A 14,603-nucleotide genomic window follows, 5' to 3' on the forward strand; every position below is an offset into this window, starting at 1 on the left:
CAAAATCCGAGATTTAACAAAAGATATATATCATAATATTGATATATTATTATTTGATTTTATATTTTAATTAAATTTATTTATCTTATACTTATGTTCTAAGTTATAACTTCAAACATTATAAAAAAGACATATTGGGAATCAAAACACCATATGAAGGAAAATAAATTGAGAGAAACTCTAATACTTTATCGAATATCGAGTTATCTCACGCTCCTCCTAAAGGCGAGGCTCTTAGTGGTTAGGGAACGTAATAAGGCCAACCTTTCATTAGTCCCAACCACAAGGTCATGACACCATTGTATGTCTCGGTATAATAGTTATATCAATGGAGGTTGAGGTGGAGAAGTGGTTGCATGGGAGGTACATCCAGTGGAAAAAGACTAAGATGGGATCAACGATCTTGTCGGCCTGACTGCTATCGACGTGGCTAAGGCAGAGGCCGAGGTTGACGCTAAGAGTATCTTACGGTAGATCCTATAATCTAATCTCTCGAGCTCCAAATTAATTATGTTTTAGGAGTCTATTTTTTTCACAGAAAATAAGAATACAAAGAAACTAAAAAAATCAAAAATCAAAATAATTGTTAAAAATTTGAAGTATTTAATTCTTTTTTAATTCATCGTTAATCACAATTCTAGTGGCTAAGTTAAATATATAGGACGGATGGTAAATGAAATCTACATATAGAAAGAGATATATATAATATATATCCTATATTAAAATTTGAAAGGTTAAATATACTATTTTAAACTTTGAAGAAATAAATAAAAAAGATGAGACCATTTAATTCCTTTAATTGCTTTTATGCACAATTGTATAGGTCTTATTTAAGATATTATTATTATTATTATTTTAAGATATTACTGAAGTAGGAGAGAATGATATGATGATATCAATAATTGAAGATTAAGGAATAATGACAGACTAATGACTACAGTAAAGACAAACTTCATTCTAACCCGTTTCACCTCCTACATGTTTCGTTCACTCCTGCCCGAATCCTCACCTATCACCGTCTCCGTGTGCGAGAGCGAAACCGATCGGTCCATGGCGTCGATTTCGTCGGCAGCTGCCCGTCTCTCTCGCAGTCGTGGCCCTCTCCTCTTCCTCTCTTCGCCTTCTCCTTCCGCTCTCAATCGCCCAGCCTGCCTCCGTATCTCTTCCTTGCCGGGCGGCGCCCACTCCATAAAGAAGAGTAATGGTGCGAAGAGGTATGGCTGCTGCAAGATCCCCTCTCCCACTCTTCGTTGTAGCGCGCAGCTCCTTGGCGACCTCGCCCCCGCCACGTCCGCCGCCTACGGCACCCTCCTCCTCGGCGGCGGCCTCTTCGCTTGTAATTCATAATCCCCTCCCAAAACCGTCCTTATCTTCTCTGCAGGCAGTTAAATGATAATAACGCTCCTTTTTTCTTTTCCTTTTGTTTTCTCTTTCTTTCTGCTTCAGATGTGAAATCGAGGAGCAAGGGGTCCATTCTTGGAGGGCTTTCGGGAGCCTGCCTCATGGCCGTTGTAAGCACTGTAGTTTGCATTTTCACTTTGTTGTTCTTGGGTTCAGTTTTTTATGTTTTTTTCTTTGATTGCTTTCTTAGCTGCTACTATTGTCTTCGATTGTACTCTCTCTCTCTCTCTCTCTCTTTTCTCTCTCATCTGGTGGTAGAACTTAGGGTTTCAACAGTTGCAACAAACACAAGGAAAAAGGGGTCACCTTTGAGATTCTGCATCAAAATAAAGAAAGCATGCGTGGCATGAAGAAAATGACTTATCCTCCTGAAGAATTTCATGGCAATTTCTTTTTCTTTGTTTTCTTTGCAAAGGCAAGTGGTAAAAACGAGATTTGATCCCAGGACCTTGCTACCAACAGTGAAGATCTCCACCAGCTAACCTCATCCGGTAAATTCCATACAATTTCGATAACCATCTTCTCCGGTGGGTTTATAGATATTCCCCTTTGGTCCATAGTCACCTTTTTTGCACGGTAATATACAAATGATGCATCTCCACTATTCATACTAGTGGATGACATTTCATTCATAGTTATTCTCTCATGCTTTGTGTTTATTATGATCGGGCTATGCTTCTTTCCACTTAATTCTATAAGTAATTTATCTTATTTGGCCTCTAATTTGGATGAATAGTATTGGTCATTATAATAATATGTTCATACTTGGTTTGTCATGTTGTCTGTGTCGTATTGGTTATGTGTGTGTGTGTGTGAGAGAGAGAGAGAGAGCAAGATTATGGACCCATATTAAGCATCATTTTCTCATAATTGGTTCTGTTGTGTATATCTATTGTCTCAGACCCCATGTTCTAGGGAGTTCTGTGAACTAGGTCATCCTTTTTCTTGTTCCAATTTTTGTGATAACTGCAACTACTTTTGCTTCTCGAAGCATGATCCACCTTTTGTTGATTTTAGAGCTGGTCCTGTTAAAAAACATGCTAGAACTTTCCTTGTGATATTTCTTATCCTCATAGTAAGTAAGATTTGTTGTTTAGTAACTATTACCACTATTGATTTTGCTTGTAGGCATATTATCTGATGCAATCACCAGAGACAAAGGAATTAGGTATAGCCATTGGCTTCGGATCAGCTTTTCTCTTCGCCTCTGTATTTGGTATGCTGTTTTGTCCTTGTTCATCTCTTATTTGGCAATCAGCCCAATTTAACTTTGGACCTCCTCCTTTGCCATGTTGGCTCATTGATATCAAGCTTTATATAACTTTTTTTCCTTCTTTATTTTGTCTTAGGTATACGATTGGTTGCCACTCGAAAATTCATGCCTTCTGGACTTCTATTGAGTCTTTCTGTTGGTGTGCTGGCAGTGTTCCTTTCTGCTTATACGCAAGCAAAAGTCTAATTTGCACAGGTTTTGTACTTTATATTTGATGTAGGCTTCACTTGGATCTTCATTAGATGTACAACTGACAGGATATTGGTGTTTCTCAAACCTATATTTTCAAGTTGTATTTGGTGTTCACCAATTGCATGATATCAATAAGTTTGTTGTCTGTATGAATTTTTTTCCTAAGAAGATTCTTGCAAGATCAATATTAAGATACTATTGAGGTAAATAGTCCAGCATTACTAAATGAGTATTGCCTTTTTATTAAAAGATAGTCTTAAGATTTGATGCTACACTGTACTAGGAATCTAAAGTGGGCATGACCTTGAAGGCATTACTAACTTTGATTTGGCCATCCTCAGCCCCGATAAAAGATTGAACATATACAACAACAAGTCATACCATCCCAACAATTTGGGTTTAGCTACATGTATATTGTGCCATCATTGAGCTCTATGCAATGTAATATCTTTAATTAAATAAAAAAGTTAAAATATCTTTTAATTGTTTCAGGAAATCTTTTTGAATCTCTCTTTATCTCCTCATATTACTCAATTTAATTAATTCATGTCTAATCACAACATTTTTTGGCTTTCTTAAATATATTTGTAACATTTTAGATGATATTCTTTCATTTTATCATTTATTGGGCAGTACATGAATGCTTATAAAGTAAACATTTTTAATCTATCTTTTCTAATAACCCAACACATCCACCTTAATAAAGAAGATGATGATGAAAGCTTGAGCATTTGTGTCAAGAATTTTAGTCCAAGATTCATGTAAAGGTCTTATTGGCTACTTTGTTGTATAATTTGATTCAGACAAAAATACTGTAATATTCTGCTTTGTTGGACACATGTGGCCTTATATTTAAAACGTAGATAATCTGATAAATTGAAGTTCATTTTCATAGGAACTGATATATGGACATTAAGATGGATAATAGAACATTGGTGTGGCTGTTTTGTAACTTGTTGCACTGCCTTAAATATTCACATCAATGTGAAATCTAAGATTGGAATTTCCTTATGTGGCTTAGAAATTTCTACAGTTGGCTGTAGGGTAGGTTTATGATGTTCATTTTATGGGAACTGCAACAGATTGATATGTGCTTATTAGCTCAGGTAGATTGAAATGTCAGTCCTTCATGAGATCTGACCTAGTTTTAGGTTGGTTGTCAATAACCTAACACAACCCCTCACCTTTTTTATTCGGACTTGGGACCGACATTGAAATATCAGTCTTTAATCCTTAAAATGTGCAATGTCAGAATAAATTCTGCATGCTCATTGGCTAATGTGTATTAAGAGGTCAAAGATTTCTTCAGCAGGAGGCTTATGAAGTATATGACTGTGGTTCCCCGGCTACAGTCTACTGTGGTGTCAATTCCCAGGTACTAAACGAGGTTCCCAACTTCTCAGTTATTGCAACTTGAGTGGACCTTACTAGTCTACCAAAGGGTTGCTATGTTCTTTTTTATGGTCACACTGAAAACAAAGGTGTAAACTGTGGATTCTTCAACTTTTAGAATCAATGACTTTGGTTTGCTTGACCTATGCAAAAGATTAAGAGGATTTTCAGAATCATTTTTTTTGCTTGGATGGTATTGATTGAGTCTGACTACTTTAGATTTCGTTTAATTTCTCAAGCAGCTGGATTATATGTTGTGGAATTCCTGATTTAAGTGTCTGTCTAGGCCATTGTCCTGCTCAGCTTCAAATTTGTTGCAAACCTACTCTTTAATATGGCTTCCTGTCTCCTGATACAAAATCCAAAGACTGCTCTGCTCTTATGATTTACTTGTTAGTTTGGTTGATGGTGAAATGTGATTTATTTCAGCTAAGATGCTTCGTGTGGCTGATCCTTTTTCTCATTTAGATTGATTCTTTCTCATGGTATCATCCTATTGTCTTGTATGAACTTTTCTTGCCTCGAGTAATTGACAGCATTTTTTACTTACATTTTGTCTTTATGCGAGCAGGACAAATGTAATACATCGTTGATTATATTTGTAGTAAATTCATAATGAGAAGAATATATTCCTCAAGCAGCGTTGAAATCTGAGGACGTCCTCCGAAAGCAAGATGTGGTTTATTGGAGCTGCTTATGAATGTAATTGGATCTGTACCAATTATCGTATTTATAATCTTATTTATGTTAGCGGACTGAGATCTGACATTGATAGTCCACTTAGTTTGGCTTATTAAATCAATGCTGTGTTGATTAGGTTGGAGTAGTTCTGGGGGATATAAGACATGCTAAGCTTTTATTGGTCAAGCAATTCATATTAATGTCGAATAGAAGAGAACCGAAATATGGTGTCAAAATAATGATGCTGGTAGTCATACCAAAACATTATCCTCTTCGGTCATACAGTACTCTAATTGGCTGGGAATTGGGCCTTGGGCTTCAATTGGGTATCTATTTATTGCCTTTCATTAGATAGGCTCTATTTGAAGGCCAGTAGTAATTGGACCCATCAGGAATATAACGGAAGCTCTAAAAAAAGATAATTTTTCGTGGGGGATAATAAAAACGAGAAAAAGAGTGTTTATTACCAGAATGTTTTTTCGAGTGAATTTTTGTTTCTCATATAAAAATAATAATAATTTTGATGGCCAATGATTTGGCCACCTACAAGTCAGTCAATTTTGTTGTGGAAAACAAAGGGAAGATTGCTGCACATGGAGACAAGGTTGGGCGAAGACCGACTCGAGCATGCTTCAGTGGTCATACACAAATAACTTGGTCACCCTTCTCTCTCTCTCTCTCTCTCACTCTCATTATTAGGCGGCAGTCCATCTCTCTCTCTCTCTCTCTCTCTCTCTCTCTCTCTCATTATTAGGCGGCAGTCCATCTCCCTGTCTCACTGCTGATTTTTTTCTGTGCCGGAAGTTGGTTTCTTGTCTTCCTGAAAATATGAAGGTAAGAAGGCTTCTTACCTCTTCAGCTTCGTGGAGTCTCACCTTCAGCCCTATGATGATTGTGGCCTCGTGTAACTTGTTGAGGAAGCTCTTGATTAGAATCATCAAGTCCCTTTATCCTCTCCTCTTTTCCTCAGGGAAACTTGGAGGATGTTTCTGACACATGTTCTATCCTTGGTTTCACTTTTGACTTTGATCCAGCAATCAATACGAAACAGAGGTTTTGCCCCTCTTGCTCTGCATCAAACTTGGTTGGGTTGTGATCATGGTTTGTGCTTGTTGGCAGAAAATTGTGTTGAAAGTGGACTTGCACGATAACAAGGACAAGCAAAAGGCGATGAAGGCCGTCTCCACGCTTCAAGGTACTTTGTTTCTGTGTCTCGACTTCCTTCCATCGACCAGCCACTAACCGAACCGGGAAACGAGCTTTGCAGGGATCGATTCCATCGCGATGGACATGAAGGAGATGAAGATGACGGTGATCGGCGCCGCCGATCCTATCGACGTCGTGGGCAAACTGCGGAAATGCTGGCCCACCGACATCGTCTCGATCGGGCCGAAGGAAGAGCCGAAGAAGGAAGATGACAAGAAGGAGGAGCCGAAGAAGGACGACGCGGAGAAGAAGAAGGAGGCGGAGAAGATGATCAAGGAGCTGGTCGATGCTTACAAGGCATACAATCCCTGCATGACCACGCACTACTACGTCCACAGCGCAGAGGAGAATCCCAATGCTTGTGTGATCCTTTGAGTCATGTGCATATTGGAAGCAACTCATGGGTGCCATACTGTACCAGTTAAATAAGCAAGTCATGTGGCTATTCCAATTAAAGTGCACTGTGTGAAGAGGCTTTGGCACTTTACTAGCCATCATCTTTGTGATTTTATGTAGCTATTAGTATGTCAATTAGCATACTACTTTTGATGCAACTCCTCTCTCTCTCTCTCTCTGGATATTAACACAGTATGTCATCTATTCTTCACATGCAATAGCTGATGTTGGAGATTCTTCTGCTAAAATGATCTGATCCAGAGCAAAGGATGAACGAATTTGACTTGTCGATTCTACAAAAAGGATTTACATCCCTGGAGAACAAACAGTAGTGTGTTCCATTTCTTTTCAATTGCAATCTATTGGAAGCATGGCAACAACACAAGACACCATAAAATTGCATTGATGCATCTTAAGATACCATGGGCAAGTCTCCATGGTTGTTTACCAACTAGGGAGTAGAATACTGAGAGCACCTGGTCATCCCCTGCCCGCAAGTTGGAGAGGGTACTGAAGAGGTTGGCACGTCAAAATCAAAGACAACAAGAATTGTTTACTGCAAAGCTTAACGACAAAGAGAGAACCATTATTCTAATTGCTGATGATGCCTGGAGCAAGCAATAACCACTGGAGGATGATGATGATCTTTTCGAGTCAATAGACACCATGAGTAAGCCGTCTTTTATATATATAAATAATATCCACATCACGTCTATTTACAAACGCATCAAAAATGTAGATTTTGATGTGATGATAATAAAAGATAGGGAGAAGAAGGTCGGGAAAGACAATATTTTACTCACCACCAATCAATGTGATATAAAATATATATTTGATCCTCTTTTAATAACTTTAGTTTTTTTTGGATTTGTCATCACTCAATTAAATTGCTAAGATATTATTAGAGCATGTTATGATCTAAAATAATCTATTAGGTTTTTTTTTAATAGGAGATTTGTAATCACTCAACTAAATCTCAAACTCCAAATCCTGGAAGAATAAGACTAATCATGCCGATTCTTCTCCAGTCCACTTTAGCTCTAGCTAGTGTCATAAAAATTTGATATATTAGCTTACATGTTTGACTGGTTATCTAATGTTTTAGTCACTCAAGATAATCACTGACTTCTTTCATGCCTTTGGTGCCTCATGGAGCACTCATTGAGTTACGATGATGTCAGCGTCAACCATGTCATGTCTTACGTAAATGAGAGCAATCGATCTAGAATTTTGTGGCCATAATTGTGTCAAAGGAGGTCATCAAATGCATGATTTCCTTCTCAGTAGTAAAAAATGACAGGAAGAAAAATCGTAGAATTCTTTACTTGAAATCGACAATCCCTATGACTGACTTAGATGGTTCATAATAAGGTTTTAAGATCAGATTCCATCTTCTTCATCCATCCTTAAATAAATAAGAAAAAGTCAATCTTCCATAATTCTCTAACCTGCAAAGAACTCATTCTCAATAACCTCTTATTCTTCTTGTTTGGAGTCTCTAACCGTTTGATAAGGATGCTTTGCAGTGGATGTTAGAAATTATAATTTAAATTTGATTACGATTAAATTACAAGTTTGAGATAAATTATGAGTTTGAGTTGAAATAGAAATCCTTATGGTTATGACTTTGTGGTTTAGGTCTATAAATATATGATATCATATTCACCACATCCTAAGCTAAGAGAAAAGAGGGAGCACGAGTGCAAACGACGTGGGTGATGTGTTGTTGTTAAGCACTATTCTATAAGCTCTAAGTAATAGAGTTTTTATCATCAAAGACTTGTAGAAGCTAAGAGGTTACCAAGAGAGCAATAGGTGCTGTGAGTACCTATCATCCTATTGAGCCTTGATTTGATCCTATTAGAGAGAGAAGCATACATGTAGAGAGAGAAATAACATTACATAGAGAGAGAAATAAAGCTCTCTTTGTCTCTTCGGAGACATCCGATAAAACTGAAACGATACGGGGAAATAAAGCTCTTTAGAAAGAGAACAATATCATTATAGAGAGAAATAACGGTATTTAGATAGAGAAACCCTATTATTAGAGAGAGAAAGACTAAAGAGAAAGAAACTATAAAGAGAAAATTTAAGGAAAGAGAAAGTCTAGAGAGAGAAAAATCGAGGGAGGCAGAAACTATAGAGAGAAGAATTTATGAAGAAGTGACAAGAAGATTGTCGACATGGCTTCTTTCAATAAAATAATTTAGTCTTAAATTCCTTGATTCATCGATAAAAACTATAATCACTAGATGAAAATTTTTTAAATAGCAAGATATTTGAGATATTATTAACAAAGGATTTTACAAAGCCTTGTAAAGATGAAGAAGATTCTTACACCCCAAATTAGAAGATCGAGTTGAGAAATTATAGAAAGAAAGATCAAGAGACTCTTACCCTTCCTTATTCGTTAAGCAGTAAAAACTAATATCTTTAAAAAACCTCCACAGCCCAAACTTCACATGATGCTTAGTCCCCATGCATGCTTCACAAGATTTACCGAGGCATGACAAAGTATGCCTACAAGTGCTGAGATTAGAGTTTGAAAGTTTAAAGATAAATCAGGTTGAATTTATCTCAAATTATTATTTTTTTATACTATGATCATCATAAACCAGATGAAAACCAATAGTGAAAAGGTTAGCAATATTAAAATTATGAAAAAGATTCTTATGTTATTAATATCTAAATTTGAGTATGTAGTTTGTTTGATCCAGGAGTCTAAAGATTTAGAGGAACATTCGATGAACTGATGGATTCTTTGATGGTCTATGAATAAAAAATTAATAAATATACCCGATTCTCGACTCATGAAGCACAGAGAACTGAAAAGTAGAGGAAAGTGATGAAAGAAGATATTGATTCCATTGAAAAGTATCAAATCTAGGAGCAAAAACCTATTGGTATAAAAGTGAATCTACAAAACAAAATTGAGACAAGATGACATTGTTGAAAAGTACAAATCCATGCTTGTTCAAGGCTATAAACAAAAGAAAGAGATTGATTATAATGAGGTGTTTGCACCGATCATTAGACAAAGATTAGTACTTTCTCTTATAGCTCAAAATAAGTCAACTTATCAATTATATATTAAATCAGCCTTTTTGCATGGTAAGTTATAAGAAGAAGTTTATATTGATCAACATCTTGAATTTATGATTAAAGGACTTAAAAATAAGATATACAAATTAAAAAAATATTATATAGTCTAAAGCAAGCACCCAAAGTCTTGTATAGTCATATTGATGCATATTTTGATACACATGGATTTGAAAAAAATCTCTATAAATATACTTTATTTGCAAAATATGGAGAGGCTGAGAGGATATTAATTATTTACTTATATGTAGATATTATTTATACTGGTAATGATGTTAACATGATTAATGAGTTTTAATCTTTTATGAAGAAAGAATTTGATATTCATGACTTGAAATTGAGTTTGATAAAACATTATCTTGAAATTGAAGTTGAGCAACAAAATATAGGTATTTTTATTTCTTAGAAAAAATATACTATATATTATGGGAAGTATTATGTTTTTGACTATGACCGAACTATATATTATGTACGGAGTTAGCCTGATTAGTTGATACATGAAGAATCTAACAGAAGTTCATCTCTAAGTAGCAAAGAGAATCCTAAGTTATTTGAATAGAATTCATGATTTTAATATTTTTTATGGTAGGAAATTTTTTTTATTTGACTGGATTTATTGCCATTGATAATGGGAAGAACACATCCGATTCTTCTTAGGATATGAAGCGATTTCATGGTCTTCTAAGAATCAACTCGTTGTGGCAATATTAGCGACAAAAGCAGAATAAATTGCAGTAGAAATATATGACCATGAAGCGATTTCATGGTCTTCTAACATGTGCATCTCAAACTATTTGGTTCAGAAATATATTGGAAGGATTGAGATTCGATCACGATGTGCCTACCAAAATTATTTGTGAGAATCTTTCAGCTTCAAAATGTCCAAAGATTTAGTCAATCACAGTAGAAGCAAATATTTACATGAGATGTCACTTTTGAAGACATCCAGTGAAAAACAAAATGATCTGCAAAGATTACTTGGAATTTCAAAAAAAAATTTAAATTAAGAGAAGATGTTAGAGATTGTAATTTAAATTCGATTAAAGTTAGATTAGAAGTTTGAGATAAATTAGGAGTATGAGTTGGAAGTAGGAGTCCTTATTTCACTAGGATTAAACTTTGTGGTTTAGGTCTATAAATAAATATATGATGCCCTATTCATCACACCCTAATCCAAGAGAGAGGTGGAGCATTGGTGCAAAACGAAAGGGCAATGCACGATTAAGTACTATTCTGTAAGCCTTCAAGAAATAGTTTTTCTCTCTTCTGTCTTCTTAAATCTTGGTTTCTAAGAAATTTCTTCCTCTCAAGAGTAGACATAGTCATGCGCTCATGTATCATTTGTGTTCAATAGAATCAAGAAATGAGGCAGACACTTGCAATGTAATATAACAATTCTATGTTAATTAGCTCCCTGATCAAGAGATGTCCTTCATGGGTAGAAGGATCTCAGAAAGAGGGACCTCGCTCTGCGTTCAGGGGGAGCCATGTAAGGAAGCAGATCACAAACCATGGTTGTGTCATGTTGCAACTGCCCTGCAAGACATGCAAGCTGCATGCGCCCGAGTACGTAAGCATTGCTTCCTGCCCCTCAGAAGTCCCGTCCTAATAAACGCCACAACCGCACGGATCCCATGCATCAGTTGCAGCTGATACCTCATGGCCTCATCGGTTGCCGCATCTCCTCCCCTTTGCGTGCTTCTTTTCTTGCTTTCTCTTCGGCCTCATCCAACCGCTTCCTATACATCCTTCGTCTTCGGTGACTCCCTCGTGGACACCGGAAACAATAACTATCTCTTCACGATATCCAAAGCCGACTCTCCACCCTACGGCATCGACTTCGCGCCTTCCGGTGGCCAACCCACGGGAAGATTCACCAACGGGAGAACCATAATTGACGTCATTGGTAAAAAGTCTCCACAGCTGAGAGATACTCTTTGATGAACAGAGATATCAATCACTTACACTAATCTTTCGTGTTCCACTTGACCATCTCAGTTCAAGGTCTGGGGGACAGCTCCTTTCCTCCACCATATTTAGCTCCAAATGCCAGCAGCAGCAGCACAATTTTTGTTGGTGTCAATTATGCTTCGGGTGCTTCAGGGATCTTAGACGAGACGGGATCCTTATTTGTATGTGACTAGTCCATATCACTTCTGCTGGTTTTCTTCCATTTGGCGCCGAAAATTTTCTTGAACTGCTACTGTTGGAATATTGTTCAGATTGAGAGAATACCCTTGGGCAAGCAGGTGCAATATTTTGAGGAAACCAGAGATTACCTAGTGGGGACTCTGGGAGAGAATGCCACAGGTAAGTTCTTAAGGAATGCCGTCTTCTCAATCATAGCAGGATCCAATGACATCTTGAACTACCTTGAGCCCTCCATACCTCTCTTTGAGAAAACAAAGCTTCCCCCTGTTGCCCTTCAGGATATGATGGTCTCCAACTTGACCCTGCATCTTAAGGTGAGAACAGTGAGCGGCAAAGTTCCATTACTGAGGGCTCTAACTAACATGCTGCATTCATGAAGCACTTGCACGAGCTCGGGGCGAGAAAGTTCGTCGTGGTCGGGGTTGGACCTCTCGGATGCATACCATACATTCGAGTTATCAAGTTGGTGGCAGATGGGAGGTGCTCATCGGCTGCAAACCAGCTGATCCAAGGCTACAACATGAAGTTGAGCAGGAGGATTCAGGAACTGAATGAAGAGATGGGTCCTGAAACTGTATTCGTGTATGCAAATTCCTACGACATCGTAAGAGAACTGATGCAGAACTATCTTCGATATGGCAAGTGCTTCTCCACTTGATGTTTTCTTCCCCCACTTAGTTTTCCCTTGTCTTATGCTCCAAAACTTTCGGTAAACATTAGTGCACACGCTGACATTGTCAGGGTTCGAGAATGTAGACGACCCTTGTTGTGGTCTCAGCTTCCCCCCACTGCTCTGCTTCGGACAGCATGATGGCAATTCGAGCTCTGTTCTCTGCAAAGATCGAGCTAAGTATGTGTTTTGGGATGCATACCATCCAACCGAAGCTGCCAACATTATCATCGCAAATAAACTTCTCGATGGCGGTGCGACTGCTGCCACTCCTTTCAACCTACGGAGATTGTACACTAGTCGATCCTAATGTAAAAGAAAGAATACATGCAAATCGTTCAAGTATGGTGATGAGAGTTGGATATATCCTGTGACTCTGTCCATTGCCTGTCCTGGAAGGCAATAGATGTATCACAAGATTATGAAGATATGAATAAGGTAGATTATATTATTGGCATAGAGATGATTAGAGATCGATCTCAATAATTATTAAGACTATTTTAGAAAAGGTATATTGATTAAGTCTGAGAGAGTAGCTGTACACTTATGATGAAAGGTGGAAATTTTAATTTAAACTAGTGCCGTAAAAATAACTTAGAAAGGAATTGGCTGAAAGATATTGCATATGTAATTAGAAGTCTACTATATGTTTAAATTTGTACTAGACCAGATATTAGTTTCTATAACATAAGAATGAAGCACTTGAAAGTTGTAAAAAAAAAAAAAAAAAATATTTGTAAGAGACGAAGATCATATGCTCACTTACAAAAAGTCGATTAGCTAAAAGTAATAAAATATTTAGATGTTGATTTTATAAATTACTTTAATAGTAGGAAGTCCACTTCCAAGGGTTTTTTTTTTTTTGCTAACGGGCGAGGTGATTTCCTGGAAGATTTCTAAGCAATATATTATTGCATTATCGACAATGGAACCTGAATTCGTGCCATTCTTTGAGTCCACAAATTAAGTTTTGTGGTTTCAAAATTTTATCGCAGGATGTGATCGACTCAATTGTCAAACTGTTAAAAATATTTTATAATAATATTATAATAGTTTTATTTTTTAATAATGATAAGTATTCAAGTCGTTTTAAGTATATTGAGATAAATTACTTGATTGTTGGAGAAAGAATCTAAAAATAAAAAAATATCAATTGAGAATTTAAGTACCAATTTAATGATTATTGATTCATTGACAAAAGCCTTATAGCCTAAAATGCATAGAGAATATATTCTTAGAATGAATTTTGTGAGCAACACATAAAATGATGGTGATGCATGTCTAAGTGGTTATTATAATTGACATTATTGCTTGTGTTTGATGATATTACTGTTTCTACTATCTTATTTTTTGTTTATGTATATATATATATGTTATATATGTACTTAATGATAAGATTAATTTGATAAGATAAATTTCATAGATCATTATGTATTGAGAATGATTGATAGGTTTATAGTATATAAAAGGAAGGATGATATAAATAATATACAACTGCTATGACTTGCATAGTCTTAATATAGTGTTATGTTATTTGTTAGATCTATCTACATGTTTTTTAAAATCTTACATGTATAAATTATTTCTTTTCAAAGCTTAGAATCCAATCAGGCAAAATTAATTTAAAAATAAAAATTTATTTTGTTGTAATGATTTTGAATATTTGTTTTACATCTTTTTCTATTTATGAGCCGAGAGAATGTTAATCATATATGTGCTCATAACTTAATTGGTAAGAGGTACTAAAGATACTGATTAGATTCTAATCAAATATCATCCAAATCTTAGATATTGATCTTGATAGAAAAGAATATTCAAGATTCCTTTTTTTTTTCGAATCTTCTCTTCTCTCATCTATAAATAGGTAGGGTCTATTATTATGTCGAAAAAAAAGGGTACATACCCTCTTTTCTCATATTAAAATAAATTAGATTTCAATTCTTGACATTAATGTTTCAAAGTTACAGATTTATTTTCTAACATTATCATCAAAGGCAAATCCCTTAAATCCTTTTCAGAATCAGTTGAAAGGATGTTAAGGGATGCCATGGAAACTGAATGAGATGGAGTGGGACAGATGGATTTAGGAGAATGATGCAATCGATCAAGCAGTGCTAAGGAGACATTAGGGTGGGAAACAAT

The 14,603-nt window shown here is 36.2% G+C and overlaps 3 protein-coding genes across 5 annotated transcripts; all 3 read left to right on the forward strand.

The window, feature by feature from the left end:
* Window positions 1-979: 979 nt before the first annotated feature.
* LOC135652178 (protein FATTY ACID EXPORT 4, chloroplastic-like) lies at window positions 980-3,015 on the forward strand. The gene is made up of 4 exons (XM_065172946.1): window positions 980-1,336; window positions 1,447-1,511; window positions 2,530-2,617; window positions 2,751-3,015. The coding sequence occupies exons 1-4, from the start codon at window positions 1,051-1,053 to the stop codon at window positions 2,858-2,860; spliced, it is 549 nt and encodes a 182-aa protein (XP_065029018.1). The 5' UTR covers window positions 980-1,050; the 3' UTR covers window positions 2,861-3,015.
* A 2,602-nt stretch (window positions 3,016-5,617) lies between these two features.
* On the forward strand, window positions 5,618-6,699 carry LOC135652180 (heavy metal-associated isoprenylated plant protein 39-like). Of its 3 annotated transcripts, none has more exons than XM_065172966.1 (3): window positions 5,618-5,773; window positions 6,059-6,134; window positions 6,207-6,699. In XM_065172966.1, the coding sequence occupies exons 1-3, from the start codon at window positions 5,768-5,770 to the stop codon at window positions 6,518-6,520; spliced, it is 396 nt and encodes a 131-aa protein (XP_065029038.1). In that variant the 5' UTR covers window positions 5,618-5,767; the 3' UTR covers window positions 6,521-6,699. The 3 variants fall into 3 exon arrangements, with proteins under 3 accessions (XP_065029038.1, XP_065029043.1, XP_065029030.1); XM_065172971.1 differs by lacking the exon at window positions 5,618-5,773 and adding an exon at window positions 5,787-5,992; XM_065172958.1 differs by lacking the exon at window positions 5,618-5,773 and having other exon boundaries at window positions 5,999-6,134.
* Window positions 6,700-11,299: 4,600 nt separating this feature from the next.
* On the forward strand, window positions 11,300-12,771 carry LOC135672132 (GDSL esterase/lipase At5g41890-like). Its single transcript, XM_065180584.1, has 5 exons — window positions 11,300-11,546; window positions 11,639-11,772; window positions 11,863-12,105; window positions 12,171-12,429; window positions 12,533-12,771. The coding sequence occupies exons 1-5, from the start codon at window positions 11,300-11,302 to the stop codon at window positions 12,769-12,771; spliced, it is 1,122 nt and encodes a 373-aa protein (XP_065036656.1).
* The last annotated feature ends 1,832 nt before the right edge of the window (window positions 12,772-14,603 follow it).

This window comes from Musa acuminata, chromosome BXJ1-4, assembly GCF_036884655.1.
Source record: "Musa acuminata AAA Group cultivar baxijiao chromosome BXJ1-4, Cavendish_Baxijiao_AAA, whole genome shotgun sequence".
Classification (NCBI taxonomy): Eukaryota; Viridiplantae; Streptophyta; class Magnoliopsida; order Zingiberales; family Musaceae; genus Musa; species Musa acuminata.